General features: G+C 40.4%; 1 protein-coding gene across 7 annotated transcripts in view; it reads left to right on the top strand.

Annotated features, from left to right (window-relative positions):
- Nucleotides 1–19,517, top strand: part of tanc2b (tetratricopeptide repeat, ankyrin repeat and coiled-coil containing 2b) — a gene marked incomplete at its 5' end in the record, with an annotated part of 176,719 nt that overhangs the window by 25,195 nt on the left and 132,007 nt on the right. For all 7 annotated transcript variants that reach the window (XM_080872113.1, XM_080872116.1, XM_080872114.1 and 4 more), the window contains one exon: nucleotides 15,850–15,954. In XM_080872113.1, the coding sequence (XP_080728239.1) occupies nucleotides 15,888–15,954 (67 nt within the window). The remainder of the gene's footprint in view (nucleotides 1–15,849; nucleotides 15,955–19,517) is intronic.

Genomic DNA, 19,517 nt, shown 5'->3' with positions numbered 1-19,517 from the left:
ACAATGCTGTATTCGCATTAATAATACAGTGCCTCATTTTCAATTAAACAGAGTGAAAAATGCTTTTTCTTGATTGATTGGTAATTTATTTCAACATGTGAACAATATACAAGTACATTTAGAAAAGAAATGAGAGAAAAAAAAATATACTATACAAATTACATACAAAAAAACATTCTGATTAATTTACATGTTGAAAGGGAGTGGGAAGAAGTATACACTTGTGCGTGAAAGCTCATTAATTTCCACAGCACATCCTCATCAACCCAACAGTCTTAATGACTAAAGACAAATAATTGTGACGCCACAAGAAAACAATCAGTCATTTAATGAAATCACTTGCTGTATAAGTGTCTTTCAATTAAAGCTCCTTAATGCATTGCTGCTGAAGTGAAAATGACATGCGTGACTGCCAACGTGTATGAAAGTGTTCATAAATAAAATATGTCCAATTTTCTTTGAAGCCTGGATCGTTTTTCTGTGCGAGTGTGGGAGTAAACCAAAGCTCCGTCTTCCCGAGCCACCAGACGTGATTGACACACTGTGATCTAACAGACATTTATTGGTAGTCATCAGATTGCCATCAGGGGTCAGGGGCTAGCCAACGTGCTAATTGGGTCTTGGTTTGCCGTGTCTGCACTTTCAATCAAACGTCAGTCCAACCCGTGACAGAGATCTGGTCGTGGGATGAACTGGAAGAGCAAGTAATTTAAGATGTTTTCTCTCCCTCCCACACTTCCTTCTGTCCTTTTGTACTCTCTGCTCAAAGCTAGATTTATAGTTACAAATGGCAACCTTGAAGACACCATTACCCTTGTGAAGCCCACTAATGCCTTTTTTTTGTGGTGGTATATAGATGGCTCAGGACTTAACAATCTGGAGGATAAAAAGGATTAAGTTAACTTAAATTTTAAGTTGGTGATAAAGCTACATATTTTGTTGCTGATTACATAAAAAGGAGACCATGTCCCTGCAATCTGACACTGGCTGTTTAATCACAGTCGTTTGCAGGTTGACTGCAAACGCATCTCCTGTAGAAACTGTCTGTGGATGACATGAAAGGTGATTAGAGAGAGGTGCTGCTAATTCGCAGTGGACAAAAAGTTCTTCACAGAGTGAACATGAACGTGGTGGTGGCATACATGATGATACAAAAGTGGAACAATGCATAATTCATCAGGAAAAGTATTCCTCTCCGAGCTCAGTCTCTGCTTCAGTGGAGCCCCGTTTATATCCACGCCAGTGTAATTTGCAGACTTATTTCCCCAGACGTGAACAAAACAGAGGCTGTTGTCAACAATCACTTTTGACAATTGGATCTGTTTTTCTGCCTTATTTATGAGTGGATAAGCTCAGTAAATGGGAGAAAGTAATTTTGCCAGCACCAAATGTCAACGTGAGTACCCCTTTGACACACCTAAACGACTCTCTCTGACTCTCTTCTTCTGTTGTGTTAAATGGCCTTTCCTTATTGATCGGTTCTGTTCTTGTCCTGTGGTTTTGAAACCATACCCTTGTCCTGAAGCTCTGATAACATTCTCCCTATACCCCTGGGACATGTTGAATACCACACATGGACTGTCTGTGGGTTTTCCTGACGTCACAGGCACTATCTGTGGATGCCAAAAATAAAGATGGACACTTAATTTTACCTTCGTTGTCAGGTTTCTCTTCACCTTCAGCTAACTGACAATCAGGGATGACTAATTTTGGTCTCTGTCATCTTATACAGCACTCAGTGGAGGTTTTTGTGTCATGGTGTAAATGAATCAGCACTGCACATTAGGGCTGCCACAAACGATTATTTTGATAGTCGACTAGTCACCGATTATTTATGCGATTAGTCGACTAATCAGATCATCATCCACTGGACATAAAACTACAGCTTATTGCACCAGCAGCATCTGCTCTTATATAACTATCATTAGCTTACAGCTTTAAGCTTTTAAGGTGCTAACTAAAAATAAAGACAAGATGATAGTTTATTCAATTTTAATGAAATTTGCAGATTGTTTCGGTAAAGTTTAATAAACTCCTTGCTATCTAAAATATAACAGGACACCGGAGTATATTCTCCAGCATCTCACACTTCTGATAATCAGCTGTCTGCTTGACATTTATTCAGCTGTGTAAAAACTATAACTTTAATCTCAGCCAAACCGATTTACTCAGGAACAAATAAAATACTAAAAAAAAGCCAAACAATAACATTTTTAATTTATCTAAGTGACTCATATATATTTAACCTGAGTCACGAAAGACGGCGGTGGGTTTGAAAACAATTTGCCGGGAGTCCGGTGTTCTCACGGCGCTAGTGACCTAGCCCCCGGCTAGCTATCGAGCTAGTGGGTAACAGACGTCTCCGAAAACGTCAGAGCGCTTTTGAAAATATGTGGTGTCCTGATAAACTGAGCAGATATTTGAGGTTTACACAGCTACATTCTCGCCTGAAAATATGTTAAACGTTTATTTTGTGACCCAGAAAGAATAATAAGAGTAATATTAAAACTAACTAGCTACCGCCATTGTTGGAAACTAAGCTGGGCCGCGCTATGAATTCTGGGACACAGCTGCTTCTTCTTCTTCGGGGTTTAACGGCAGCTGGCATCCTTGTACATGCTGTGCTGCCATCTTCTGTTTCAGTCCGTTATTACACTCTTAAATCCTGCTATTATTCCTGCGTCTTTTGCGATCTTACAAAGCTTCAAACGACACGTCGACTATTAAATCAGTCGTCGACGATTTTGATAGTCGACGTAATCGTGACTAGTCGACAAATCGTGGCAGCCCTACTGCACATATTGGAGTGTTTCATACCCCATAGTTAATATCCGGTGCCTCATGTAGCATGGCAGATGTAGTGGGGTAATATTCAGTACTTCTTTCTTGTGTTTTTTAAAGTAGGGATGAAATTAATTTGGAACTTTTGTCTTAATGTTTGCCTTTGTTGAAGTTCTGAATTTTTACTTAGTTTTACTTTCATTTCATGGTTGACTGTAATTGGCTAATTGCATCAAGTGGAGCACAGTCATTGATTGTATATAAAAGATGGATGTGAGTGTGGGGTCTTGACATGAACGTGCCTTAACACTAGAACTGATGACATTTCTCTGTGTCCTCTAAGTCTTCCACAGCAGGCAGATAGATAGATAGATAGATAGATAGATATAGAGATATGTATATATAAAGATTAGGGGTGCAACGATACACAAAATTCACGGTTCGGTTCGATACTTTGGTGTCACGGTTCGATATTTTTTCGATACAAAAAATGTTCATGCTTTTTTAATTTGTCATTTATTAAAATTATAAATATATATTTTAACTCAAAAGTACAGTTTTTAAATTTAATGTTGCTGAAACAACAAAGGGATAAAATAATAAATCTATCTGATCGAGGAATCACTCATCTTTGGAAAAGAGAGTTTATTACAGAGAAATGGCTCTTTCCAAAATAAAAGCTATACTATACGCTTCTTCTGGGGTATACTCTCAGCAGCATATTAAACATATCAGGTCCCCATAAGGAGAATCATGTGCTAACGGCTGTCTAAATGACTCGGGTAAAGTTTGTAGCATGCGTGCTTGTTGTTTTTGTCTGCTTCCACTTGTCTTTGCACTAGGATGATGTCGGCGTAAATGTGCAGTCATATTCATTGTGTTCCCACTAGTGCTGTCAGCGTTAATCTGAAACGACGTTAACGCCACAACACGGCAAATCTCCGTTAACGAGTTACCGCGGATCGCCCCGTGCGTGGGGCTGGACAGCGTCAACACGTTAACGAGCAAACTGCGCTAACGCAGTAATTCCCACCCATGTAATTGAGCATTGCGTGGCACATTCAACATACTGTTTTACTTTTGTCCATGACGCACTTACCTTCAGGGTCATACTTCACATGAAGACCAAAATAGTTCCAAAGGCGAGGTCTGAATGAGGGTGGGGGAGGTTCAATTTGCCATGTTGCAACGAGCTTAACTTCTGTCTTGCTAGCTTGTGCTGCGCTCAGTGGATCTGCTCTCGACAGTGCAGCCTAGGCGGAGTAGTCGAACGCAGATCCACTGAGCTCTCAACACAGACAGCATCGTCAGAAGAAAAGTTGATAAAATAAATTAAAAATTTTGTATTGTTCATACATATGCGTACCGAACCGAAAGCACTGTATCGAACGGTTCAATACCGATATGAATATCATTGCACCCCTAATAAAGATGTGTGTGTGTATATATATAGAGATAGAGATAGATATATATATATAGAGAGAGAGAGATAGAGAGATATATGAGACTGCTTAAAATATACGGTCGAAGCTTTAATGTGTTGTCTGCAGTGCATTTCAGCCCCAGTCATCTCTGTGTGTGTCCAAGGGTTCACTTTGAAGTGAACAGAGAAGAAACACAGCAGCTTTATTGGATAAGACCAAAGTTTTTTTTCAGATGAAGACCTTTGTAACTCTGTGGATTCATGAAGGAAGCCAGTAAGCCCCCTCGTGCCTTTACTCCACTTAGGAACCATGCTAAGCCTATCAACCAGTAAGCCGCACTTCATACACAACAGCCTAAGGCAAGGAAGTCCAACACTATCTGGCTCTGGTACGCAGTGATACAAAGTTACTACAAGGCCTCCGGCTAAGTGACATGTTGTCAAGCTTTTTAGGAAAATGAATTTAATTTGGATGCACACATCAACTTGAAATAGGAGTCGTACTCGGTTGTTTAGCGCTTCCCTTGAAGTGGCCAAATCAACACATTTGGGTATCATTTGAAGCCTGCTCATGTCAGGCAGAAGGAGCTGACAGCGCAGAGGGAAGCAGGGTTACTTAATTCTGTGTGAAACCAGCTTCGGGCTGGCACTGGAACCATGTGACAGCTGAGCCAGGACACGATGTGTGGGAATGTTATTAGAAGTTATCCTAGCCATTTTGTGCTTTCATTTAAAAGGCCTTTAAAAGAGTATTCACACTTCTTTGGTAAGGTTTTGTTTTCTTTTACAACACTGAGTCACTGGGAATATATTTAATGGAAGGACCTTGGCATAGGTTATAAAACAAACTACCTTAAGGGCCTTTTTTAGTAAGTGCACTTTTTTGTGTGTATTTTAGTCATAATATCAAACAAGCTCAGCCTACTTAATTATTAGTACAAACCAGTTGGCACAGTGAAACTTGCAGCTGTTAATCGGTGTAAAATGAAGCCTTTACTGTGATTTTTGTTTTGAAAAACATGAAATGTCAGGGATGAATGCTTTTTATACACAATACAGTCAGTTTTATATAACTGCCTTCACAAAAATCAACATTTACTTAATCTGTTGTGCTGTTGCTGCATGGAGTGTAATTACATCAATGGCTCCATCTTTCAAATGTCACTTGGAGCACCAAGAAGATCCTAGCCTGATGTAAATCCAAGCCGTGATTAACAGGGAGATGAGGAATGAATGCGAACCGGGGACGGTGCAGCACTCAGCCGATTTAATTCTTACAATTTAATTTGAGCGCCTGCACAGAGCAGAGACACCGACTGAGTTTTAAACGCTTCCATCTTAATGCAAATGTGCACTTCTGCCAATGTTGATTACCTGCCTTTAGCGGCTGTCTGCAGAATGACCTTCTGTCCTCATGTCACGACTCTATTTGCTCCTTTAAGCTGCCTGTCAAACATCGAAACATTCTTCCCGAAGCTCCGGTGTGTTTGTTTGAGCATGATTAAGGAGCCACGGGCATACAAATGGATTTATGCAAAACCAAAATTTCCTGTGCATTCTACAAGATAGATGATTGACACATCAGTGTCATATGTCAGGAACAAAGATGAAAGCCTATTATTTAGATTAGGTTTAGATGTTTCATTTCATTAATACATCTCCTATCACCCATGCTCAGTCATTTCAATGCATTTGTTGCAGTAGCAGCACTCCGAAATGGCCAGCAGGTGTAGCAGTGAGGTTTCTGAATGAAGAGACAGGATGAAGAAGAGAAGAGGAGGGAGGACTGGAAGCTGCAGTCAGTGGGATTAATTGAACTGTCTCATTTAACCACCATTAATCTGTCTCTCCAGGCAAATACCATATTTAACTCCGTCTTTGACCTTTTAGCATCATCTAGTGTCATTTGCAGCGGAAATGGTAAAGATTTAAGAATGCACGCTTATGTATTTAACCTTATTAGCTTGCCTAAGTCTTTACATCAGAGTAGTCCCATTACCCTTAGCATCACAATTAGGAAAATCCCACGAAGCTCATTCCTCCTCCATCATCGCTTCCTTTCTACCTGCTCTCTGCAAAGGTCTGGTCACACTGCTGCTCAGCCACTCAGTTTTCTGTTATTGTTCACAGGAGCGACCACAGAGAAGCGAGGTAGCATTAAGTAGCGCCTTCACAACCTTTTAAAATCAGAGCTCTGCTGCTGTCACTTTGATGTCTGCCGAGAAAATGCTTTTTCATTTATCACTGACAAATACCTACTTCTGCACTGTCCACCTGTTAAGGAGATTACAAAGAAGGCATGCAAGTGAACTTTAAAAAACTGCAGCTCCGAGAGAATAAATAGGGTCTGTGATTTATTTCTGTCCTCGGCATTGCTAGGGGAATTTTCCACACCTGCCTACAGAGCTAACAGTATTTCATCCCATTATTTGATCTTGCCCAAACACCTTCTAAAACAAACGGGAAAATAAAAAGCATTGGATTATGTTCTCCTTCATGTGGCTCTCTTTGACTCTGATAAAGGTTGACAAGCTATTTCAGTCGCTTCCTTTTGAATGGATTTGAACAAGAGACCAAAAGAGGCTTTAGCTGGTTTCAAATGAGCATAGGTTTGGTAACGAAACTGTGTGACAGTTGGCCTGCGTGAGGACTTCTGTTTCCCCGGCGGGACATGACACAACCAAAGCACATGATAACTCACATGGCTATATGTGGGCTGTGTAAATGGTAAAATGGACTGCACATGACTACTCAAAGCACTTCACGCTACAAGCCACATTCACACATTCACACAGTGATCCATATTCTAAACATTCAGGGCTTTTTCTGTTGCATACTTGCATGCTGATGGATGGATCGGGGGCAGAGGGGTGGACTTGCTGGGACCCACAGCTTGAGAAGAGAGTGTCTCTAATATGCAAATATCTCCATTCAAATGAGCTGAAATTGGAGCCAAATATTGTTGCTCCACTTGTATAACAGGTTGAAGCCACAAGCCAGAGTACAGTCATGTAATTTGCTAGTGGAGAGTAGATCACTGAGTATCTGTAAGTCTTAAAGCCTTCAAAAAGCACTCAGTTTAGTTCTCTTATAAAAAGCTTTAAGGGTCTTTTAAAAGTTTTATATTTCATTCACAAAGGAGGCTCTTCAACTTTTTTTTTCTTTTTAATCCAGTTTCAACTGGAACCTTGTAACTATTTTGCAACAGTAGCTGGGAAGCTTAATGACTTATCGTGGGCACCAAGTTCACCTGTACAGTTGTCACAAAGGGGGGAATGACCAGGCTTTTTTTTAGCAGAGAGGGTTTTAACATAAGCATCTATGGGGATTGACTCGCTATTGGAGGCAGCCTCAGCTTATTCATTGGTGCTGAAGATTGCCACTTGACGATTACACTAAATTTGTCATTTTGTGAAGTATCCGGTAGTTTAAATGGTTTTACTTTTAGATCATTGTTCACTTGTAAGAGTAAATGGCTTTCAACTTAATACACTTCTGACGCTGTTAGATGAGAAGCTTTCAGACTTCACATTGTCCACAACAGGCTTCATAACCGTCTCATCCGTGACTGATCAAAGCTTGTGTGGTGCATTTTGATACAGATATCACCACCTTCCCCTAAAGCATTGAGTGCGAGGGCATTAATCTAGATTAATAAATAATCTATCGCTGGGCAGGAGTGAATCTTTGTTACCAGCAACCTTAAGTGGTTTCTGCATTGCCTTGTGGAACTCTCACCTTGTGTGCCGGGCTCTGACACTTCCCCTTATTGATATCAGTGTGATTTATGAATCTCTGCTCCCCTGGCCATCCTCAAACTGGAGATGGGAGGATGATTTATCCCTGTCTGGTGCTGCAGGGCGTCTACTGTTGGCGAGATAAGGGAGGAGGCTCTGACTAAACGAGCTTTCAGCCTGAGTAGCTTCATTCCTTTTTGTGTGTGTGAATGTTTTCTCTCCTGTTTTAATGAACAAGTCCATCTGCTGGGTGCCACCATCTTCACCTTACTTCTTCTCCGTGGACCTTGAGAGCAAAAGATAAAGCGGAAGAACCCAGTCGATTGTGGGTGACTCGGCTTCGATTGTACAGCTTTCATAGGATAAATATTCTGAATGCATGCTTTCTCTGAAGCCTGTCTTTGTTTGATTAAGGTCTGACATTTGTGTTTCCCAGTCAGAACTCCGGATTGTACTATAATTGCTTGAAGCTGAGGTCCTCGGAGAGGTCGCCCTTTGTCATTCTCATACTGTTTTCTTCACTGTGCTTTGTCCACTAAAATATTTTCTCCTCTTGGCAGAGCAAAATTAAGTCGTATTTCTTTCACGGATGACTCCTAATTACCTATATTTAGGACAAGTCTTATTATACGTTTAAGAAGAAAATTGGATTTTACCCTAAAATTTTCTGCTCGTTCACATATCTGAAAGATTTAGTCCGATTGGGTAGCACCAAAAGCCTGTGCTTTTTTTTTTAAACGACACAATTTCGATCCATTTCAGTTGAAATCCTCCCTCTGCTCTGTGTCTGATGTAACGTCTGTGTTACAGGTAATCACAGTAAGAGCTCTCCCCCAGGAAACAAGTGTCCTCACTAATTCTACGATTGTGTCTGTGTTGCTTCCTCTTCAATGAGTTTTAATTTGAAGGCCACGGTAACAAGAGATAAATCCTATTGGGCGCCCTGCAATGCTGGCCTTTGCCATCACCGGCCCCATTAAAGGATACTTTATTGATTGTAAATAGAGTCACGGCGGTTCTCAGGCTCAGAGGAACGTCTGCACCTGCTGCTAGTAGGATTTCTTTTATGTTTAAAAAATTTAGATGGCATTGGTGATTAAAATTGTAATCCATTCCACAGGAAAGTTGCTTTATGAGGGGCCCAAGTTAATCCTCTAATAATAATAACTCTGGTTTCTCAAGATTATGCCATGACTAAGTAATTCCTCAAGCTAGGCTTATAGATAAACCTACATATTTAAATAATTAGGCCCACTTTACCTGCCTGGCTCAAAAGGCACATTAGAGACCTGCTCTGTAGAGGCCCAATCCAGCCTTTGATATTCATGCTTCCAAATGGACTCCTCCGTGCCTGTATTTTATATTTAATCAGAACAAACAAGTGTGCTGCTCGTGGTGACCGGAGCAGATGAAAGTGGCTCATTGTGCAGGCACAGTGAATGTGCCTTTAAGTGGTTGTTAACGCACAGGAGGAGCATTACGCCTGAGCTGTGGAGGATCCTGAGATGGGCTGCATCCGCTTACGCACATTATCTGTGAAAGCATGCTGCTTCTTGGCTTCCCTTCACAAAGGCCGGTACACAGGGTCAGAGAGAGTGGGAATGAGAGATGTGTATGCTTACACCCTCAGATGAAACGTTGCTTCAGCTGTGTATATGGGTACATTTTTGTCCGTGTGCGCTCGTCTCTGTTTGGCAACCCGCGTGTGCGTGTGTGTGTGCGTGTGTGTGTGCATGCTCGGTTGCCTACTCAGTATGCTGTCTTCTAAGATTCCAAACATTGATTGCCTCCTCTAGACAGCAATATCTCTCCCTATTTTCTCCTTTGGCAGTTTGTAGAGTGCTATAGTTTTGCCTGGTTACCTCCCAGTTATACATATGGAAACATATTTCAAGGCTAGACTGTAAAGCCCTCTGTATTTCATCCCTGCTGCATTGTGAGCAGCTGACATAAAGCTCCAGTATACTTACTGAGTCATGGCTTTTTGAGATTCTGATTTAGCATTATAATCACAGAATGCCTTCTGGCCTGTAAGCTAGCTGAACCAGACATAATAAGCTGTTCTCTGCTCATATTTTATGCTGAGGTGAAGGAGTGGTGAGTTGCATGAATACTAGCATTGAGGCCCCTGTGCAGGCCCTCTTATATCTGTAGAGATATGGGTGCATGCCACTAGATCTGACCTGCTGCCACCTTACACTCTCTTATCACTGTCTACATCTTGTCATGCGGGAGCATGTGATTCATACCAATGAGTGGTTTCTGTTCTGAGGGAAGGGCTTGCATGGTTCTACATGACAAAGAAAAACACACACTCCTCAGTGCTGTATGGTCTATTTAGACTAGCAAACGGTGTCTTCTCGACGACATCTCCTAGTGAATGAGTCAGATCTCAAAGTATCTAGGAGAAATATATACATCTCTTTGTTGATGGTAATTAATAGTGTGAAAAGAGCTTTTATTAAGCAAGACTGGACTGTAAAAATCTGGATTATTCCAGTCAGCCCACACTAAGATGTAGCTATCGGTGGTATGTGTCACTGCTCAGTCACCTTGAACCAACAGTGCTGCTTTTGACGTGACTAATGCTTTTCATCTATCCCTCTGGTAGGTGTAAGGATCACTTGTGTCACTGCATTATAAAGCAGCTGCAGTGATTGCTGTGATTAAGGTGACTTTTAACAAGTTCTTTCCCACAGCTGAGGAAAGCTGTAAGTTATGTAGTCATTCAGTAGTTTAACAGTCATGGAGCTTGCAGAGGTGAGATGAATAAAGTTGGGAGAAAAATAATATGGCATCATGAGATTCTTAGAAGAAGGGACAAACTGCTAAAAGAAGGCAAAGAGGTTTGTATCAGCATTGACTGTTAGACCCACAGAGTCCATTATTAACTGATAAAATATGTGAAATTAATAGAAATTCCAGAGCTGTTTGTATGTGGAAAAGATGATTGCACCCGTTGTTACATGATAAATGATGAATTAACTGTGTATAAACAGGCAGTTCAATTTAATTAGCCACACTCTGGCAGGAGCACTGCCAGACCTGTTGAATCCAGGAATCACATAAATGGAACATGTCTGATGAATCGAAGCAGACTAAAAGATCTCAAAAGTAACACATCATGGTACAATCTAAGGAAACTCAAGAGTAGATAAGAAACAAAGTCACTGAGACTACAAAGGGCTATAAAGCTTTTGGGACTCCAGCAAACCATGGTGAGAGCCATTATCCACAAATGAGGAAAAACGGAAACAGTCGTGAATGTTCCCAAGAATGACCAACCTACCAAAATGAACGACTCATCCAGGAGGTCACAAAAGAACCCAGAACATCATTTAAAGAACCGCAAGTTTCATTTACCTCCGTTAATGTAAGTGTTTGTAATTCAGTAAGAAATAGACTGGGAAATAATTGTATCCATGAAAGTGCTTCAAAGTGAAAACCACTGCTCACCTAAAAAATCACAAAGGCTCATCTCACTTTTACCAAAACAAATAACTTGGTGATTCACAAGACTATTATACTATTATTAAATATTCTGTAGACTGAAAAGTCCTGGACGACTCGCTGTAATTACTGAAACCATGAATTCTGCTCTGTAAATCTTAAAGGGAAATGTCCTACCTTGAAGCTCAACCTCGCTTGAGTTATGATTGGAAACACACCAGCAAGCCCACCTCTGAATGGCTAAAGTAAAGCAACAAACAAAACAAAGGTTTTGGATTGACCTAGTCAAAGTGTGGACTTTACTCAGATTTAGATGCTTTAGCGTGACCTTAAATGGGCTAATCGGGCTTGACAGTCCTCTAATGTGGCTCATTCAAACAATTCTGCAAAAGATAGTCGACCAAAATTCTTCCATCTTGTTCCAAAGGGTGGCACAACTAGTTATTATGTTTACTTTAATTTTTCACATAAGATCAAGTAGGTTTGGCTTTTTTTCCTTAATAATTAAAATCATTATTAAAAACAGTATTTTGTATTTACTCTAATTTCTTTGATTTGAAACATGTAAATGTAACAAATATGCAAAAAAAGAGAGAAAGAAATCAGGAAGGGGGCAAAAACTTTTCACAGCGCTGTATAATTATTACAAATAGTGTTAGACATGTTACATTCTTTGAGGATACATTTGCCTGTAGCATCTGCTAACTTGCAGTTAGTCAGTTATCCATATAACCACATCAGGTGGTAATACCAAGCTCATGAGAAGTGAGCAAATGCATCATCTGGGCAAAAATAAAAAGGAGGCCTTTCCTTGAATCATTCATTTTATGGCTTATTATTTATTCCGAGGAACTTGTCACACACTGACTGGGAGAAACTTCAGTGCTTGGTAAATGAGGTCGGATGTATTTGCATTTATCAACAGTAAGAGGCTGTTTTTATGAGCAGTGGCAGATCCAAGTATACAAAAAAAGATAAAATATTAAAAATGTCATGAATCACATTTTGTTGGCCTCGATCACACCCTGGGCAGAGGATACAGATATTTACTGACACTGTGATTGACTGGGGAGACGACTGGAGTGGTAACTGCTGTCAGCTGTGTTATTGGATGCATAAGCTTATCAGACATCAAGATCCTCTGTCACTGCAGGTGATATCTCGATTTCTCTACGTATGTTGGTACTTGCAAGAAAGATGCTTATTTGAGGATCTGCAGAAAGTCCTGAAAGTTCTCCTCACTATTGCCAACTTTATTTACCCATTTTTATCCTAATTTGGGGGGGAGAGTTTTAGGTCAAACTTTTGGTACTTTTTGGGGAAGAGAGATCCAAGTTTTGCCCAGTGGCTGTGAGGTCTTGCTTTTCCACACTAGGCAGCTCATTCAGTTGGCAGCTGATATTGACGTAAATGAGGTGTACATGTGAACTAACCTTCTCGCTGAGTGATAATTATACATGTAAATATTACTGAAGTCATATAACACTTATCTCTAACCTGTGTATGCTGTTTATATCAAATGGTGGGGTCATACAGTCGGCATTTAAGCTGTGAAGAGCAGTAGGCTAGAAATGATGCAGACGTTTCTGCTGATGAGAGCCACGTTTGGCCAAGTATATTTTTCTCTGATTGCAGTCAACTGCAGTATATATGAGCGCAGAGTAGGAGATAACAGATGTGAGATTTAGCAGAATGCAAATATGACTCGATGATATCATGGATAATTTAATTTGCAAATGACATCATTCAAGCAGGCTTTAACTTTCATATGAAATCAGCAACATTTTGGCAACATACAGGGTAAATGAATCCATGTCTTTGCATCTTGTTTTGATCAGTCTGTTTCAGTCAGAGGGCGCTTGTGACTTCTAACATGTGGCTCTTATTTACAGCTAAACATCGAGCCAGTTTAAACACCGCTCATATTTTATGCTGCGCTTGAGTAATTGTTGCTGAAGAGAGTTGCTTAGATGACCCTGCACAAGCTAGAAATGATCGTGCATCCCTATAGATCTGACTTGTGGCCACCATACCATACCGCTCTCTGTACATCTCTTGAGAGCATGTGATTTATGCTAATGACCATAGGGGGACTTTGCATGGTTCTGCATGATAAAAATCACTCCTTGTTGCTGGTTTGTTTATTTAAACTATGTCTTCTCATTTGCATTTCCTGGGAAATGAGTCAGATTTCAAAGTGTCATAGGATAAATAATGTGCAAGTTCTACTTGTTGTTGATGATTTAAATCGGTGTGGATAGTAGAAACCTGGATTATTCATTCAGGTAAACTAAAATGTAGCTATTTATATTACGTATCTCTCCTCAGTCACCTTGAACCAACACGGCTGCTTTTGATGTGACTAAAGCTTTTTATCTATCCCCCTGCTAGGTGTAACGATCACAATCTTATCAGACATCAGGCTCCTCTGTCACTGCAGCTGATATCTGGACTTCTCTTGGTATCCACTTATGAGCAAGAAAGACACTCATTTATTTAGTCATCTGCGAGCAAACCCAGCCAAACTCGCTCAGAAGGTGTCCGAGGGACAAAAATAATAATCGCACATATAGAAAAAGTCCGAGTGCTGAAAAATGATTAGACAGTCACCACTTATGGTATTTGAAACAGTAAACAAACCCAGCTGGAGCCATCTAAAGTGATTTGAAGTTGGGCATGGTCTGATTCTGGCAGCTCCCTCCAGTTGTTTAGATCAACTTCTTTTTCAGTCTATTTTCTTCCCCCCCCCCCCCTGCACTTGAGCTAAACTCAAAATTGGCACCTGCCACGGCGTCATTCAGTTTTCAATCTTGTTGAGACATACGGCTTCAGACTACAGAAAGCCAGTCTGGTACATTTGACGAAATCAAAGTGAAATAATCGAAATCTGGGTTTGCTGTGGGACTCAACATCGTCGTCGTTTCATACTTTTTAAACTACTCTGTTGTGTGTTGCCTTGCAATCTTTGTTGTTTCCCCAGTGTTCCTTATATTTGTTAGCAGTATTATGATTCTGGAAACATTTAGACCTCCTCTCAAGGTCATCTCCTTCCCCCAGTGCTTAAGCAGCACTGGGGGAAGGAGGAGGGCTTTTTGAGAGCTTTTCCATGTCCTCGTCTTTGAGGTATTTTTTTCTTTCTTTCTCTTTTTTTTTTTTGTTGTTGTTTGGGTCGAAAGCCGGCTTCTCAGCTGGAGCCTGTCTGTGGGGCTTTGCTGAGTCACTCCCATCTAATGGAGAACATCTGCTGCCATGCTTTTTACTATCAGGACTCACAGCAGAGATATGTGAGCCCGTGAAGGGGGTGGAAGGAGGTGTAGGGGGTGGGGGATTAGTTGGCTAGAGCAAGCTGTAGTTTTAAAATGAATGAATGTTATGGTTTAATACAGATGTCCTCATCTTTCATCATCTGAAATACAAAGGAATCCTCTAACTTGACCAACCCTAATGGTCCTTTGTCTCTCAGAACGGAACCGGTACATCTGATAGATATTTTTACCTATTTTTGTTGTTGTTTATAGAGGGTTCATTAGTAAAAAGAACCATAACTTTTGGTTTGAAATTTGAAGGGTCGGTGGTGAAGAGGTGTAGAAGTGCTTTTATAAGTGGCCTGTAACACAAGCTATAAGACAAGTGTATAAATAACTTCAGTTTTTCATGTCGTACTTTCTATGAAGGCTTAATGAAGTTTGAAGTTTGCACATGTAGCTTATGAGGCTGTTATTTATGGAAGGACAGTCTTTTTAATACATATTTTCCACCATCTGTAATCTTAAGTACTGTACCCATATATATATATATATATATACTTGATCTTTATTAATGTTCCTGTCCTACAAAATACTGTAAACCTTAAGGCTCGTCTTTTTTTTTTTTGGTTGCTTCCCTCTAGCCACGTCTCACTCTGCAGGCTTTATCTCATAGTCATGTTGTCCATAGTTTATGAATGAAAAACAATAAAAGCATTTTTTCGCTTTTTAGGAAGTATAGTGAAACCCGTGGTGCTTCCTTCTATTCTTCCCTAATTGCTTTGAAGCATTTGATCTAGCACTTGATGACATAGATAAGATTGGGTATACATGAATGGGATTTCCCCAGCTTCAATCTTCTCTCATTAATCCCCATTAATGTTTTTGAAGGTTCTTTATTCTCTCCTGCTTTGAGAATGTAGCTCTGTGGTTCTGCTTTGATAGCCATGATAATGTTTTTAACTGTTCAAGCCCTTAAAAAAAAAAGTCAGATCCTGTTAGTCGTAGTTGCAAATGCTCCGAATTTTCAGCCCCTCTTTTAAATTCTGGTCAAATAGAGCACTTGTTACATGTCACTCTCTGACTGTCTGTCAAATAAGATTCTCCTAAGCAAACCTAAACATCAGTTGTATCTTACGGAATACAGCTGGTGGTGCTTGAAGTGCCCTTGGAAATATTAATATTTATCTTCTGTCTTTTCTTTCTCCAACAGATTCTTCTGTAGTCGAGTCCAGGGCATCTGCTGCAGTCATGTTTAGAAACAGCTTGAAGATGCTGCTGACGGGGGGGAAGGCAAATCGCAAGAGTCGCAGCAGTGGTGAGTCTGTCTTGTGATGCCAGCCACAAACAATGACGCATCTGCCTGTCAACACACAGAAGGTGTTGGCTAGCTCTGTCTGTGTATTTTTAGGAAGCGAGCACATGCGAGTTCAGAGGATGAAACATATTTTGAACTTGTTGCTGATCAAAATCTATCAAATGTTTTCAGATTTCAAAAATAATACTGTCGTTTTTAAGGTAGTGAGCATGTAGGTCCTTCTAAGCAACCTGCAGAACTGGCCACTGTTCTTCTGTGGATTTAGGCTTTCTTGGTTTCTTCCGTCCACGTAATCCCAGAGACACGCCTGACTGACGTACGGAACTGTGGCCAGTTTCACAAAGATGGATTCTGACTACTAATTACATAAAATAACTAATCAGACTTCATAATCTCTGAATGAATCCTTTAGAAAAAGCACTTTATCCTCTGAATTCTGGTTAGCAGAAAATGTTTGAATAAAATAAGAGGAGAAACACAGATACTGAAAAATGGTACCGAGGTGTAATAAGTGATTAGAAAGAAATGTCCTGCTTTCTGTTAGAGCAGTAGCTAGGTGGCTAATGATTTAATGTTGCAGCTTACAGGATGCTACCAGCAAGGTCTGAAAAGTGAAGCTAACATGGAAAAGCCTTAAAGCTGTGTTACTTTGAATGTGGGCATGTGGTTGCAAATATACTTCAGTCCTGTAGAAGTCAATTTATTGGTCAGTGTAGGTGTCACTTGTTCAGGCTAAGTTAGCCTTGCGGTAGATCAAGATCTAATCCTTCATACCAGTTTAAACTGTCTTTGTGAAAGCAGGCCCAGGGCTTTGTGGGGTTCTTACCATCTGTTGCTGAACTCTGCCTTGTTCCACTTGTTTATGACTCTATGTTGGGAATCCTTTGCCAGTTTTGGACTGATAATTTACCCGTCTGATAGTATTGGATTAATGTATAACAATTGATGCATCTAACATTCAAGAGATCAAGAGTTTTGCACAGCGGTGTTCATACAAACCACAGCAGTGTCCTTCTGCTCCTCGAATAGCTTAACCTCCTGCCGTCAGTTGAAGCGTGCTTTTGGTCATGCCGTGCTGCACCGTGAAGAGCTTTGTTTCTATTATACATTCACAACAGGGGATTTCTGAGCTGGCCTCGGTTGTTTAGCTTTGCACAGCCATAATATGTTGCTTCAACCTTGAACTCAGTCGGCTCTCTTGGCACCAGTTGAGTTGCCCTTTATATTTTTTGTTTGATTTTTTGAAAGTGTAGGTTTCACCATTGTTTTGTCGCTGGGGAGGTTGTTTAACAACAGGTGGTGTGTGCTATCCTTCATCCAACGAATAAAAACCCTTGTGTGTAAAGATTGTTTCCTGTGCTGTACTGTCAGAGCTGTAAAACTGACACAGTGTTACTTCTGGGCCAAGTGCATCACTTCCTGCAGAGCCTCCCACTTCTCACCCACTTTTGGCAGTTTGCGTAATTTGCAGGAAGTTGTGATTTTTCTATTTTGCTATTGTCATGCATCAGCATTGCTGTATAATGCATGGTGGGGTGTTTGTATCATGCACAGGGCATCTCTGAGTCTTGAGGAGTCTTATGAGGCATTAAAAAGTCTTAAATTTGATTCTCAAAGGTCATGAGTAATTTGTCTGCTATCCTGTAGACATTTGCATTAGTTGCCATGGCGAGAACACTTCTTTGGATTCCAGACTCTAAATTTGAAAGAAGAAATTTTTTTTTTTTTTTTCAAAAAGCACATCATCTAATTGTTTCATAAGACAAGTGCTTATAAAAGGGTCAAACATATCCAGCATTGCAAACAGACTCCCACACACTGTCATTAACTATTTGCCAAATAAATATATATACACAAAGAGAAGTGTCATATAAGCAATGGCTGTAATCTTACACTCACGGTAAACAGTTTACATACGGTAAAAAGTATAAACACCAAATGTGGTTTTAATTCATGTCATAAATAAAGTGAGAAATTAAAAACACTGTCTGCCTGTTAAAGGTCAACTATTGAAACGTTGCAAGTGCAGGAGTCTGTGTGCAACACTCAATAATTCTAACTGTCATAGCTTGGGATAGCTTTGACTATTGATTGTGCACAGTTACTCTGATTTGACTTTTGTACCTGCTGATTCAGTGATTCCTATTGGGAAGCCTTTCCATATGTTGTATATAAAAAGAAAAACTGATTTGACTTTGTAGTCTGAAAAGTGAAGCCTCCAGTTTTTCTGAAGCTATCATTAGGCTCATTTGACCTCTGACCTCAGTAGATGCTTTGGATAAGTACATAGTTTCAGTCAATAGTTTCAAGTCACAGTGAATACAACATGAAGTTCGCCTTGCAAATTGTGGCCCCACAAGGAAGAAAATAAGCCATGTAGTGGGTCCAAGCTTTCTTTGATAAGTTGCTAACTTATGAACACGGTGTCTTCAGTTAGTCTGTCAAATCAACCTCACTTTTTGCATCTGGTTTCAGAAAACCAAGATGACAACAACCAAAATGCCAAAACTGGGGTCTCAAAACAGGACTTCACAAACTAATGGATGATGTCAAAGTGGCTATCAATTTTCTTCTCCGCAAGGCTTCAAGGTTCAAGTAGTTGAAAAACATACCTCCTCTCTGCTTTGCTTTCCGTGTGTTTATGTGTTAGGTTGAGAGGAGATCAAGCAGCTGTGCATCACTGAAGTACCCTCCAGTGTTTTGATATCAGTTGCTCTCGCTTTGCAGGGAATCTTCTCCTCCCAGCAATGCAGTGCGGTGCACTTCGTATAGTCTCTTCAACGGCAACATCTGTACTCTGAAACTTCCTACATTTTATAGCACGTATGCACATCCTCTAATATACAGGTGTCTGCACTGACGCCGCTGCTGCTTGAATAATTTATTTTAACACATAATTTAAATGTTTTAAGCTGCTACATAACTTTCAAGGACATAAGGAGAGGTGGTAACACCCTTATCTGCCTACGACAGACAGGGAGCGCTTAAAACTTGTATTGTGTGGATGCGCTTCCTGCTGAAATTAGTCTCGTTTCAGATGGAAGATTGTGAAATAAGATGCTCGTCCTCTGTGTTTGATACGGTTTCAACGCGGCGTCTATCTTCAGGAATGCCAGAGCTCCGAAGGGGGAATAGACCCGTTAATCTGAAGGCAACACATGAGCCCACTGTCCCTTGATCTTCACTGCAGAAATAGTTTGAGCCCCAAGTTATTAAGCTGATGAATGGCAGTTTTTAAATTGAATAACACAGATAAGCTGCTCTGATTGCGGTGAGGCTGAATTTCACAAATCTGTATCGTGACACACTCGGGGAATGGGGCATTATCTGTCAGGGAAACAACATTGTGTTTGCCTGTTTTGTCCTCAGACACTATCACATAAATGGTTGAATCAGTTTTCCAGCTCATTCTTCTCAGTCCAACCTCTCTGCGGTTAATCAGATGCCATTCAAGATCTGAAGCGAATGTTCACTTGAGCACACATAAGCTCACACCCCGAGATTCAGGCTTTTTAAACAAAAAGGACAAATGTCTCGGAGTTACGGCGGCAGCACTGTTTAGA

Source organism: Rhamphochromis sp. 'chilingali' (assembly GCF_963969265.1).
Source record: "Rhamphochromis sp. 'chilingali' genome assembly, chromosome: 22".
NCBI classification, from domain to species: Eukaryota; Metazoa; Chordata; class Actinopteri; order Cichliformes; family Cichlidae; genus Rhamphochromis; species Rhamphochromis sp. 'chilingali'.
This window is presented reverse-complemented; position numbering and strand designations above follow the sequence as displayed.